Source organism: Squalius cephalus (assembly GCF_949319135.1).
Source record: "Squalius cephalus genome assembly, chromosome: 10".
Lineage (NCBI taxonomy): Eukaryota > Metazoa > Chordata > Actinopteri > Cypriniformes > Leuciscidae > Squalius > Squalius cephalus.
Genome location: NC_137131.1, coordinates 35,262,995 through 35,277,772, shown reverse-complemented (window position 1 = coordinate 35,277,772; position 14,778 = coordinate 35,262,995). Strand labels below are relative to the sequence as shown.

The following is a 14,778-nucleotide window of genomic DNA, read 5'->3' as shown; positions in this document are numbered from 1 at the left end:
TTTTACATTTAGCTTTAAAGTGCTGTAGTCAGATCAAAAAAACAATACTGCTAAATGTAGTTTAAGCCAGGAGTAGGCTATTGACGGCAAAATAGGCTACAGAATATTTCGTTCTGTATTGACAGGTGCAATTTTTGAAAATCGATTAAAAAAAATACAATAAGCAATATCTGCATTTAACAAACAATAAATACAATAATTATATCTGCATTTATGTCAAAACCTAGACTTTCAAACATCAAAATGTCATTTATTAATATGAATATTCGTGTCAAAATGACATAAACATTCTATTTTGCCTGGAAACGCTTCCAACACGCTTGCGTGTCACGAGAAAAATAGGCGTCGGTTCTATTTCTAGCATGCACGCGGTTTCCGCACGACTCGGGCCACACCTGAGACGCGCGTGTCACGCAGGCTGTGTGCAAAACAGAAAATATGCGAAATAAAAACAGACACGCCACACAGCCAGCCTTCCTTCTGCTCCGCTTCTGCTGCACTTCTTTTGGCTATGACAAGAGTGTGCAGGCGTAAGTGTGAATTCGATGCAGCGCCATCTAAGGGAATGGCAAGCTAAACTCATTTCAGGACAATATCAAAAAATATATATTTCAATAAAAAAATAAAAAAAAAATCGATTTTTGGAATTCTATGAATCGATTTTGAATCGGTAAAGTTTGAATCGCGATTCATATGTGAATCGATTTTTTTGCCCACCCCTAATGGACATGGTCAGAAACAATGCTCAGGTAGGCCGTGGCATTTAAACGATGCCCAATTGGCACTAAGGGGCCTAAAGTGTGCCAAGAAAACATCCCCCACACCATTACACCACCACCACCAGCCTGCACAGTGGTAACAAGGCATGATGGATCCATGTTCTCATTCTGTTTACGCCAAATTCTGACTCTACCATCTGAATGTCTCAACAGAAATCGAGACTCATCAGACCAGGCAACATTTTTCCAGTCTTCAACTGTCCAATTTTGGTGAGCTCGTGCAAATTGTAGCCTCTTTTTCCTATTTGTAGTGGAGATGAGTGGTGCCCGGTGGGGTCTTCTGCTGTTGTAGCCCATCCGCCTCAAGGTTGTGCGTGTTGTGGCTTCACAAATGCTTTGCTGCATACCTCGGTTGTAACGAGTGGTTATTTCAGTCAAAGTTGCTCTTCTATCAGCTTGAATCAGTCGGCCCATTCTCCTCTGACCTCTAGCATCAACAAGGCATTTTCACCCACAGGACTGCCGCATACTGGATGTTTTTCCCTTTTCACACCATTTTTTGTAAACCCTAGAAATGGTTGTGCGTGAAAATCCCAGTAACTGCGCAGATTGTGCAATACTCAGACAGGCCCGTCTGGCACCAACAACCATGCCACGCTCAAAATTGCTTAAATCACCTTTCTTTTCCATTCTGACATTCAGTTTGGAGTTCAGGAGATTGTCTTGACCAGGACCACACCCCTAAATGCATTGAAGCAACTGCCATGTGATTGGTTGATTAGATAATTGCATTAATGAGAAATTGAACAGATGTTCCTAATAATCCTTTAGGTGAGTGTATTACCATGCATCAAAGAGCATGAGATGTCGCAGAGACAACGTTGTCATGTGCATTTAGCACCATTACAATGATTCGACTGTTTCTTCTATATTTTTACCTCTGTAGAATTAGGTATTGTCAACAACTAGGTAACAACGTTGATAGCTACTCATCATTTCAATGTATGTGATCGCTAATTTGGACAGTCCCACTAAAAGTTGAATTTAAGGCTTTGTGTCAAGGAGCAAATATAGTGTGTGCACTATATAATGACTGCAGTCGTGTATTATTCCTGACCCTGTTCACATGTAAAGTAAATGGAGTCGAGGAATCGATTCCATCGACTCCTACGGTGCGAGTCGGAGTAAACTCCGAAAAGGTTGGTTCACCTCCAGTCTACTGTATGTTGCTCTCCTCAGCTTTTCCATCAGAGAGACATTCTAATGGTGTTCATTAATTAAAATAGTCTTTAATTAATCAGATATGCCTAGTAATAAATAGACATTTACTTTTACATTTACATTTACCCGACTCTGCTTACACTACAAAACTACTGCATGGCCGTGAACATTCACAAATCTAAACTTTAATTGCACATCCACATTCATTTCCATCATGGTAAATTTGGTCTGTACCTTAGTGTGCATCCAATTGAGGCTGTGAATGGTGATGAATGCTTTTGTTTGGGTGCCTTCTGGCATCCTCGTGACTTGTATACGTTAGCAGGGGAAAGAGAGAAAGATAGAAGTTCTTTTAGAATCACAGGGCTTGATAACGTGTCTCTCTCCACAAATTTGTGGGCAGTCAAGCAGTTGGCGAACATATCTCTGTCTGTTGAGGGTTTCAGAGAACATGGAACAGAACTACAATTTCATTACAGTTGTTCAGATCACTGGAGCAGAAAACCTGAGGCAAGACCGCATGGCTGTGGATATGTGTACATCCCTGCGGTTGTTTGTTTAACTGTTTTAGGAGAATATGTGGACCAAGGCTATTTGAAATCGGCATTTCTTTGTTTTCTAGTTTTCTTAGTTAGTTTCATGACGTGATGAATAAAGGAATGTAATATTTCTTTTATTAAACCTGAGAGATTTTTGAAAGTCCATTCCACCAAAAATTTGACTCTTCAGAAAGTTTATAAAGACACTGTAAAAGCAATCCACATGAATCTAGCTGTTTAATTCAAGTCTTCTGAAGAAAAACAGTCACTTTATGATGAACATTTAATGTAGGCTTTTATTCACATGTAAACACTGATCACTGCACATATATTGTGCACTTCAAATATGGTACATGGAAGCTCAGCCATACTTGCTTGAACAAACCTTTTTTTCCCATATGGATTTCTTTTACGATATTTTATGCACCAACGGTTTGGACTTTTAATGGAGGGACAGAAATTTCTAATGTTTCATTAAAAATATCTTCATTTGTGTTTTGAAGATGAACAAAAGTCTAATGGGTTTGGAACAGAACGAGAGTGAGTCAATGATTGCTGAGAATTTTCATTTTTGGTTGAACTCCTGCCCTCATGTCCCAAGAAAATAAAAGAATAAAATGAACTAATGATGCCTACTGGCAATGTTAGTGCCCTGTGAATCCATGTCTCCTGTGTTCCCTTTCACCTGCTTTTATTTAGCCAATTGGGTAAAACTTTAGAATACCATTCCACCATTAATGAATAACTACATAGGAACAAATGAGTGCCGCAATATTAACATTCTACGGACTATTATTAACTAACAAGAAACTCTGATCAATTAGCTAATCAATTTTACGTTTTATCATACCTCCAAGAGGACTACTAAGAACTACTTCAGGTTAATAATTCATGCAAATAATGCACAATGTATAATTCATTCTAAAGTAAGCAGCATGGTAACTCTCTAGTAATGACTGAAGTCATTGTAAAGCTTGAGGTTTTTGTAAGGTTTTGGATAGTAGCTAATTCCTTCTGAAGGATTTGGTCTCACTTCAGTCATCGCTAGTGGGTTACCATGATCTTTACTTTTGAATGAATTACACACTATGCATTATTCACATTTAATTATGAACTTGTATATACTGTAGTAGTTCTTAGTAGTATTCCAGTATGAAAAAAATAATAGTTACTGATTAGCTTATACCTTATTCAACTTGTATTAATTACTAATTTATTAATCAGAGTTTTTTTGTTAGTTAATAATAGTTACTATTTTATTTGTTTCTGTGTGGTTATTCATTGCAGCACACAAGTTGTCATGAAAACAGGACAAAACTTTATTAATAAAAAATGATCTACAGTACATAACAGTAATAGATAATACAGCATAGTAAAAGGTACCAAATAAGATTATAGTTACGCTGATGTTGTGCTTTGGATTTGGATATCTTATCTTACTTGTTTTAATTACGTATGGCTGACAAATCTGTATGCATAACATTAAGTTTATTATAGCCTGGTGGATGGAACATGCAATTCGATTACATAAATCTTAAATTTAGACCTAGATATTTGTGTTGTTAGGACTCAAAAAACAAGGCAGACTAGGCTTGGCAGTGTGTAGTGACATGTTTGTGTTGTGATATATAGTAGTTATCGTCAACAGCACCTTTACAAACACCCGAAAGGAAAATTACTCAGTAACAATAACAAGCGTTGCCACAGGCACAATTTAAGTCTACACGTAAGTATGCTGTCAGAAAGAATTAATGTAAGAACATACACACACACACACCCTGTCACACTCTCTTTCTTAATCTCCCTAGTTTTATTTTCTCTTATTTCTTCTTTTCTTTGAACATGAACTTTTGGCATACATGTTACCTCTATCCACTTAGCAGATTACTCATGAAATATGCATCTCACATTCATCTGTGCATAACTAAGAGAAAGAGGGGATAGCATTTATATAAGGTTTATTTATTTATTTTTATTTATTTTTTTAGTACAGAGGCTCTTTTCCTGACCTTTAGAATAAACCTTAGGTTAAGTTTCTCTTTCCTGTCCTTTAAATAACCCTGAAGAAGAACTGTTTATAATGAAAATCAGCTGCAGTTTGACTGAAACATGTTTCAGGGAAATGGGAGATGACAGCTACATATCAAAACTGATGGACAGATAAAACTGATAAAATATATAACTTTAGATACATATCACAAACTCAACTCTGTATTTTGGGCCGCAGAAAAAGCATATAATATTTCCTTGTTTGAGAAAAGGCTGATACAAGGGTACAAGATTAATGTAGCTTTAGGTTCCCAGTGAACAGGGAGCATTCTCAGAACTTTAGCTAACGTTGTGGCAAGGTTCTCTCAAAGTTATCAACATTCTTCCAGTAACGTTAATAAAACATTTGTTCAATAAAACAAGTTATCTTGTGTTAAATAAGGTTCTCAGAACATTATTTATCATTAATGGACCGTTTTCACCTGAAAGGTTTATTTGGAAGTTCACCTAACGTTTTTTTTATGTTACTACATGTTTCAGAAAGTTCAGGGAACATTCAAAAGTAACGTTCCCATTATGTTTGTAAAATGATAAAATTAAATGTTCCCTTAACGTTCATATAACCAAGAAGTCTGTAAAACATTTAAAAAACTGCGACTTGCTTCAGCCTATCAGAAGCTGACGCTGTTTGACGTTCCGTCACGCCATTGGACTGGTTTCATACGTGTTTCATGACGCAATGAAGAGGTATCTTTCCTGTAGCTCAAACAGTAGAGCGTTGGTGCTTTGCAACGCCAAGGTCATGGGTTCAATTCCCAGGGAAAGCAAGAATTGATAAGAATGTAAATGTGTACGTTGAAATTCAAATTCAATGTAAGTCGCTGGATAAAAGTGCCTGCCAAATGCATAAATGTAAATCATGTCCCAGAGGCGTGCGTTCCCACAGCGTTTCGATGCAGCGTCTCGTTCCCTCTTCAGGGAACTAGGGTTACATATTTAACCGAGACGATTTTTCTTAGCTGGGTCAATATTCTGTCTTCCTGCTTCCTGCTTTAATCCCCACTGTCTTACTCTGGATTACAACAGATGGCCATAATTATCTGCCTAGACACATGCAGGTCACACACAAACATATGTTACTCATACACACAGGTCATTGACATACACAAACACGGGTCACCCACAAGAGACTATTAGCTATGTACAGAGAGCAAAAATACTTTTTTGTACACATTTCACATGTACTGACCAAGGAAGTCTGTAATGCCTGAAGAAAGCTTTACATTAACATTCCCATTCATCTTAAAGGCAGTTGCCCAGCCAATCGCAGGGGCCCTCAGAGGTATGTGTTCCTGGTTCCATTTGTCATGTGGCTGATTACGCGTTAAAGTTTTTTTTTTTTTTTTCAATGGTCCCCGCGTGTCCTTAATAAGTCTTAAAATGTCATCTGTGACACATTTAAGGTCATAAAAAGTCTTAATATCTTAAATGGTATAACAACAAGGGCCAGATTTACTAACAGAACTTGAACGTGGACAATCATTTTTGTGGCTGACCTTATTGCATTTGTAGGAGTTTCCCTTTCAAGAGCAAATTTTATGGGAGGAGAATATTTGCGCCATTATTTACCGCCCAAAAAAAGCATGTCTTAAATAGTAAGAATAGTAAGATCGCACCATAGGCCCCGTCCACTGGCATTCAGTCGCTTAATGGCTGACATTTGCCATAATCACAGAGGGCCGGTTCACAGAATGCATTTTGGCTGTTAAAACTGCGAGACGCAGATCAGTGGAACAAAAAAAGCACAAGGTATACAGACACATTTTTTAAAAGTTGTACTTCTTTTAACTTGAGCACAGCATTTTTAGAATGTTGCGATAGAACTGACCAATGGAAAAGTAACACAGTTGAATGGAAAACGCGTTCTTCTGTGTGGACATCCCAACTGTAGGCTACTACAAAAAAAAAAAAAAAACTCATATAAATGCTATCCTCTCTCTTTCTGTGTTTAACAAAATGTTAACCTAATCACAAACTGCAAGTAAATGATTTAATAATGCTTTGTCTGTAAATTATGGTTTTATATGGATAAAGTTTTCCAAACACTTACTCACATGCAATATAGAGTGGGCGTTGATACTGTTTCCTATACAAAGATGTTAGCCAATCATAACAGTGGCCGTTTACTGACAAGCCTTAAAGGAGCCGTCCCTTAAAAACGGATCATTTAAGAAGGAGGGTCAGAACGAAGGTTAAATTTTTTTTTTTTTAATTCTATATTATCTATCTAGCTGTCTGTCTATCTAAGGGGTTCACATTTGTACTACATTTGTTCTTACTGGTCTGTTAGTCATGTTCTCTACACAATATTTGCGTACATAATAGTGTCTCCTCTATCCACAACATCTGTTCTGTAAATAGTCTATGGTCATATCAGACCTTTCCACCCCCATGTCTGTTATCAGGATGATTTGTGGGAAGGCTTCTGATTTGTTTTTTATGATTTATTTTCTCTAAGGGAGAGGTTTCATGCAATGAAAAAAAAAAAAAACCATTAACCAGCATGGCAAAATTGCTGCACTACTAGGTAGATATAACATAATTGATGTCTTACGTGTTTGTTTACCTGAAATCTGTGCTTGAGTGACAATTTTGTACAACGTTAAAGCCATTTCAAGAGACTAAAGTGGTCTTTTGAAAAAGGAAAGGTGTTCTCTTACATTTACATTCAAAGCATTTAGCAGATGCTGTTTTCCAGGGCAACTTACAATATTGCTTTTACATCTCGTACAAGACCATTGTTTTCTACACATGCCATGCATGGAATTTGGAATGCTATCTGTTGGAAAAGAAGTTCCTATACAAATATAAAGAAAAAAAAATACAAGATAAAAGTTGAGTTGCAGGTCTGCATGGATTGGATAAACGAAGGAGCTTGACCTTTGACTGCCTTTATGCTAGGTTGTGCACTGCCTTGTTTTGAACTTGATTCTAGCCGTTATAGGGAGCCAGTGAAGGAAGTCTAGCAGCGTTGTAATGTGGGAGTACTTGGAAGTTCACAATTTATTTTTGTCATCAAGAGAGAGAGAGGAAAGCGTAGGTGGAGGGTTGAGTAAAAGGTGCTGGAGAGTTTCCTTGGGGCAACAGCATCAAGCTTTGCTTCATAGCTCTTCTTCAAGTTCAGAATATGAGGCTCAGTAATCTGGAGTTCCCTTATGTGCTATCTGAGCCCTGCTGGTTATACGGTTTCATTTGAAATCGCATCCTTTTCTATATATTTGGCCTTCCGTTCACATTGAGATGCCGTTTTTGTCCAGCGAAAATGGAATGTTTTGAAGACGCACTCCCAAGTGAATGAATTTGAAGTTTTCGCATTGTAGTGTGGACTGTGAAAACAGAGGTGACGCATGTTTGGTCATATGACACATATTGCACTGACAGAGATCTATGTTTATACCGTGTGCGTGCTGAGTGCTATTCACTTTCACAGTGTTGCTGACATAACTTTGTAAAACCTTCATATTACATTCCTGCAAAGATGACAGAAAATTTACTTGCAATTGCTGCCCTGCAGCAAAACATGAGGGAAATTGCGTTTTAGACCATACATGGAATAGTGATTGAGTGCAAGCTTGACTCCCCAGTAAGTGGTAAAATATTTTGCTAATAAAATGATTGCGCCAAAAGAATAGCTGGTCTCTTCACAGTGAGCTTTTATTACTTTACACATGCGCAGTAAGTTGATTTTAGCATTTTTCCGACATTTCAGTGTGAATGAGAAACTTTTGGAAAACACTTGAAAATGCAAGTGTGGCTGGAGAGGGCTTTGAAATGAAAAATGCTGTTTTCAAATGTATCAGGATTAATGTAGACATACTGTTAGCCATTATGATGGAAATGTGGACCAGGCTTGGTGGAAACAAGACAGAGAGTCAAAACAAGAGAAAAATGCAACAGTTGATGCAGCTGCTTCGATAATAGATCCATCATTAGGTGTTGGTATGGTTAGGAAATCTGAAGAAGATTTTAGTAGCACTTTCGAATGAAGATCTTGGTGGGTGTAAAGAGGGCTAGGCTGAGGAGTGCAAGTGTTGAAATGAAACTTCAGTGGTGCAAACATGTTTAATACATGTTTGTGTTTTGTGATCTACAGGTTTATACACGGTATGGGAAATGTTACACATTTAATGGAAACAAGACGTCACTCAAGCGGGTGAGGCAAGGCGGCACTGGAAACGGCCTGGAGCTGATGCTGGATATTCAACAGGACGAGTATCTGCCCATCTGGAGAGAAACCAGTGAGTGATTAATGCAACTGCTGCTATTTGGCGTCTCAGTTATAGATTGTAGTGTAAATGACCTTGAATGATTTTAGTATTTATGCTACTGTAATACTGTTGCAAAGGAGATTGTTTTGTTTCTTATGCTCAAGAAGGCTGCATTTGTTTGATTAAAAATACAGTAATACTGTGAAATATTATTACAATTTAAAATACAATTTAATCTTAAAGGGATAGTTCACTTTGAAATAAAATTTTGGTATGTTTTAGCTTACCTCAAGGGCATCCAAGATGTAGGTGTCTTTTTCTCCGCAGTAGTTTCAATTTTGATATTTTTAGGTCAAACCGTTCTTGTCTGTCAGTCAGATAATGCAGGTCTATGGTCACGGTCTCAAAGAGCATGCACAGAGTCCAAATTAAAACAATTCCCCATCGTCCAAATTAAACAATTCCCCATCGTAAGTACACATTGATGGCCTAAGACACGAAACGAGCGGTTTGTGTGAGAAAACGAACAGTATTTATATTGTTTTTACCTTTTGTACACAGCCACGTCCAAGTGATCTGAGGGCGCGCGCGCTTCCTGGTGTGTGACGTGTATGCAGACTGGTGCATAGATATATACACTAGATGTCGCCTTGGCTACGCCATTCGTTCCAATGAACTTACGATGGGGAATTGTTTAATTTGGACGATGGGGAATTGTTTTAATTTGGACTCTGTGCATGCTCTTTGAGGTGGTGACCACAGCACAGACCTGCATTATATGACTGACAGACAAGAACGGTTTGACCTAAAAATATCAAAATTGAAACTACTGCGGAAAAAAAGACACCTACATCTTGGATGCCTTTGAGGTAAGCTAAAACATACCAAAATTTAATTTCAAAGTGAACTATCCCTTTAAAATGTAATGTATTCCTGTGACGACAATGCTGAATTTTCAGCAGCCATTACTGCAGTCCTCAGTGTTACATGATCCTTCAGAAATCATTCTAATACGCTGATTTGATACTCAAGAAACTTTTCTTATTACCCACAGTTGAAAACAGTTGTTTCATTATTCTTTAATGAATAGAAAGTTCATAAGAACAGCAATTTTTTTTGTAACATTGTACATTTCTTTACTGTCACTTTTGATCAATTTAACCCTTAAACGATTAGTTCACTTTCAAAAAAATGTTTGCTGATTATTTACTCACCCCGATGTCATCCAAGATATCCATGTCTTTCTTTCTTCAGTCGAAAAGAAATTAAGGTTTTTGAGGAAAACATTCCAGGATTTTTCTCCATATAATGGACTTCAATGGCAACCAACGGTTTGAATGTTGAAATGTCCGTTTCAATGCAGCTTCAAAGTCTCTACACGATCCCAGTTGAGAAATAAGGGTCTTATCTAGCGAAACGATCGGTCATTTTCCAAAAAAAAAAAATATAAAAAAATTATATATATATATATATATATATATATATATATATATATATATATATATATATATATATATATATATACATACTTTTTAACCACAAATGCTCGCTGTGTACCATCTCTGAGATGTGCCACGCATTGCGTCATTACGTTGGAAAGGTCAAGCATCACGTCATCTAAGTTATTTGTCTGTGTACTCCGGTTCAAAAAGGTAGGGAAGGGCGAAAAATTCCATCTCATTTTCTCCTCCAACTTCAAAATCGTTCGACATCTTTGTTTTAATTTATTATTATTATTATTTTTTTTTCGTGACCTTTCCAACGTGATGACGTAATACGTGGGGCACCTCAGAGATGGTACAAGATGGGCATTTGTGGTTAAAGTATATATATTTTTTTTTTTTTAGGAAATGACTGATCGTTTCGCTAGATAAGACCCTTATTTCTCAACTGGGATCGTGTAGAGACTTTGAAGCTGCATTGAGACGGACATTTGAACCTTCTTTGAACATTGGAATAGTTGGTTGCCATTGAAGTCCATTCTGTGATGAAAAATCCTGGAATGTTTTCCTCAAAAACCTTAATTTCTTTTCGACTAAAGAAAGAAATACATGGATATCTTGGATGACATCGGGGTGAGTAAATTATCAGCAAAAATTTTTTTGAAAGTGAACTAATCCTTTAAATGCATGAATGTTTTGCTAGTCATTATTACATATTTGGGTCTTTAGCTACCCTTATCTGTACCTAACACGGATGGATCTCTGCCGGTCGCGATAATATAAAACTCTCCTGATATTAGAGTAACAATTACAGAAGAATAAAATAAAGCACTTTTTTTTTTACCTTTTGGAGCTTGGATCTATACCATCAACCCTGTCCTCATCAGAGCTCAATTCCCAGTACATTCAGCATCAGCTCATATTCGCGATCTCAAACATATTCTCAAAACTATCATTTTCAAAAACCTGCCACTGTTACACACCTCGGATCGTTACCGAAATGAATGAATGGAAACAGGCATTCTTTTATAATTTCATTATTTTTTTCTTGTTATATTGTTCTTAATGAATTGAAATACTAAGACGGTTGATTTCTATCTTTAAAAAATGTATAAGGAGGAGGGTAGTGAATGAGATCCCAGGTCACTAAAAACCCGAGGTCTAAGGCTTAATGCATCCTTGCTGAATAATTTCTTTAAAAAAAATGTTACTGACCTCAAACTTTTGAACGGTACTGTTTAAAATTAGAGGTAAAATAATTACGATTATTTGGTGAATAGTCATGCAATAAGCGGGATCGTAAAATAAACCCCAACAGGGTGAACAGGACCCCAAAACAGAGCGGAATTGCATAAATTGACCTTCAAAAGAACAAACAAATAAAGTGTCTGTCAAATGTAATTTTTTACCCATACAATCTGTCCATCTTTAGATGAGACGACACTGGAGGCAGGTATTCGGGTTCAGATTCACAGTCAGAATGAACCCCCTTACATCCACCAGCTGGGCTTTGGGGTCTCTCCAGGATTCCAGACATTTGTTTCCTGTCAGGAACAGAGGGTAAGTTTAACTGGAGTAAAAAAGCCACACTCCTGTTGCTTGGCAGTGCACAAAAAAAAAATTGTAATAGGTCTTAATTCAATACCAGGCTGTTCTAAACTCTTGAATTCCAGACATTTTTTAATTAGGAGCTAATTTACAAAAAGTCGCAAAGATTTCAAGGCTGACTGAGATGTTTTCTATTGAGACTGCATGTGTCAAGTATTTCACAGCTATAGGGTGCACTCAAGCTGACAAAGAAGCAGAGACAGAGACCTTTTCTCGAAATGTCTGCTATTTTTCTAGCTAACGTACCTGCCACAGCCGTGGGGAAACTGCCGGGCTTCATCTGAGCCTGTGATCCCAGGATACGACACCTACAGCGTCAGTGCTTGCAGACTGCACTGTGAGAGCACGCAGGTGCAGAGAGAGTGCAACTGCAGGATGGTGCATATGCCAGGTGCGTGTTGTATGTAAGTGGGAGAGTTGTCATAAAATCTGTCTGTATCAGTAAGAACAAATGTGGCGTGTTGGTACTTATCACGCCACCACACAGTTCATCTGTATAATTCTTCTTAATGCTGCTGACAGATTGGCAGCTGCATCCCAACATTTCTAGTTTCACTGTTGAGACAGTGGCTTTTATAAAGCAGACTTCTGTAAATAATAAAGAAGCCCTCTTACTGATATTTTGGTTATGAAAGCTTGTTTCTTCCACTGAATAAAAAATAAAAAAGTGACCTTTTTGTCTCACAATTCAGACTTTATAACTTGCAATTGTGAGTTTAAATCTCACAATTCTGAGAAAAAAGTGAGGATTACAAATATAAAAGGTAATTTCGACTTTTTTATCTCAAAATTGCGAATTTGTATCTCACGATTCTGACTTTATAATGCGCAATTGCGATTTTATATCAGCTACAATTAGGACTTTTTTCTCAGAATTGCATATCTGGAAATTTCCCTTTCGGACTTGTCTCTCAGCCGCCTGCTCATAAAGATCAATTTATGTTATGAGGCTTGTTTTGAGGAAAACTAGGTTGTAGCTAGTTGTCTTTGTTACTAAGATTGGAAATAGGTGTCATTTGTGTTATAACATTATTTAGCTCACGAGTTACTGATTCGGGAAGTTCGAATCTGTGAATATATTGTCAACTTTACTGAACTCCTTGAGGTAAGCACTGACCGTATTTCTTTATATTTTAGTCCAAGTTCAAAATAAAACTCTATGAACCGCACCATTGTTAACATCCGGAGCTGTATGAAACACTGCTTGTGGGACATTAAACAGGAAGTGTTTATCCGAACTCAAAACAAATTTTGAAAGAACACAAATATATTTGCGAAAGAACGCAAACGTTTTTTTTCCTCCTATCCCATATTTTTTCCACCACATCTGGGATGGGAGTAAAAAAATCTTTTTCAAATCTTTTGCGTTCTCTCGCAAAAATACTTGCTGTTTAATGTCCACTGGCAGAACTCAAGGAGTTCAGTAAAGCTGGCAATATATTCACAGATTCGAACTTCATGGATCAATAACTCGTGAGCTAACTTTGTTAAAACACAAATGACACCTATTTCCAAACATCCAAACATAGTAAGACAACGAGCTAGGCTACAACCCAATTTTTTTCAAAACGAGCTTTACAATATAAATTGATCTCGAGCAGGCGGCTGAGAGAGACAAGTCCGAAGGGACTAAAAGTTTTGCGAGGGAAGATATTTCCGTCCTCTCACAAAACCTATTGTGAAATTTTATCTCACAATTCTGCATTGTTTTCTCACTATTCCAAGTTTAAATATAAACTCGCTGTTGCGAGAAAAAAAGTCGGAATTGCAAGTTTTAAACGTCACAATTGACTGTTCGCAAAGACCCGCCCCCTATATTTACTGTTGCTATGTCCGACAAGCCATGCCGCTCTCCATGTTCTCACACAGTGAAAAATACCGCGGAGCAGAGGGGACACTGACAACGCGCTGACCGTTTATATAATGTCTATGGCGCTGACAGAAAGGGCAGACCAGGTTACTTTTGATATGAAACAAAGTCTCAACTTTCAAATTTGGTCATTTTTTAAATAAATTTAAACAATAAATACCGTTTTGTGGCTCTTTAATGTATCGTGACAGATCGCTGTGGCGCCTCAGTTAAAGCTTCTCGTGAACCGATCATCTCTTCCTTCTAGTTAATTAATAGCATCAAATAAACATGAATGAACATCAGAAGGAATGTTGTTAACCGCGAAAAGACGTCAGTATATTCCGTTTTTCAAGTTCAAATCTTCCAACGTTAATCTAATAACTCTCCTGACTGATTTTTCGGTCAAAAATGGCGGATGGCGGATTACGATCATAGACAGTAAAAGATTATGATTGGTCAGATCGCCTGTCAATCAAACTCCCTGCGAAGGGTCAATTGTAAAATAAAAATTACTGTTTGAATTTTTTTTTTTTTATTCCTTGGTGGAAACAAGCTTTCATACTGTAGTTGGTTACATTTTTCACACATCAAATATCTCTCTACAGGTGATGCTGTTATCTGCACACCGAGTAAATTCAAGTGTGTTGACAAGGCGTTAGGTAAGGTCATCCCAGACAAATACAAATACTGATGCAGTTTGATCAACACAATTAATATGCTTTCCTTTTTATTCCCTCAAGTTTTTTACCTCATGTTCCTACAAACCTGTATCATTTTCTTTCGTTTGCAGAAGATATTTTGAAGAACTGTTTTTTCCAAACTATGAAAGTCGTTGAGGTCCAAAACGACACTGGACCCCATTGACTTTCATTGTATGGACAAAAAAAAGAAGATACTAAGACAGAGACATTTTTTCAATATATCTTATGCATTACAGGCTTGAAGCGACATGAGACTGAGTGATTAATGAATGCATACATGCACTTTCTTTCACCGATTATGCTAAATAAACCGACAAGGCCGATAAAGAAAAGCGGTTTACATGACCACAATTAAGGTCAAACTCATCTTAAGAATAAACTGATCGACACAGCTAGATTTTTGCCCATTACCCCGATTTCACCTGGCATGAAAACACCC

General features: G+C 37.3%; 1 protein-coding gene across 2 annotated transcripts in view; it reads left to right on the top strand.

Annotated features, from left to right (window-relative positions):
• The window catches only part of asic4b (acid-sensing (proton-gated) ion channel family member 4b), a 35,439-nt gene that overhangs the window by 16,175 nt on the left and 4,486 nt on the right, over positions 1–14,778 (top strand). Inside the window, exons 2-5 of one of the 2 annotated variants that reach the window (XM_079883756.1) lie at positions 8,622–8,766; positions 11,611–11,738; positions 12,024–12,177; positions 14,244–14,297. In XM_079883756.1, coding sequence (XP_079739882.1) covers positions 8,622–8,766; positions 11,611–11,738; positions 12,024–12,177; positions 14,244–14,297 — 481 coding nt within the window. The remainder of the gene's footprint in view (positions 1–8,621; positions 8,767–11,610; positions 11,739–12,023; positions 12,178–14,243; positions 14,298–14,778) is intronic. The other variant, XM_079883757.1, reaches the window with a different exon arrangement.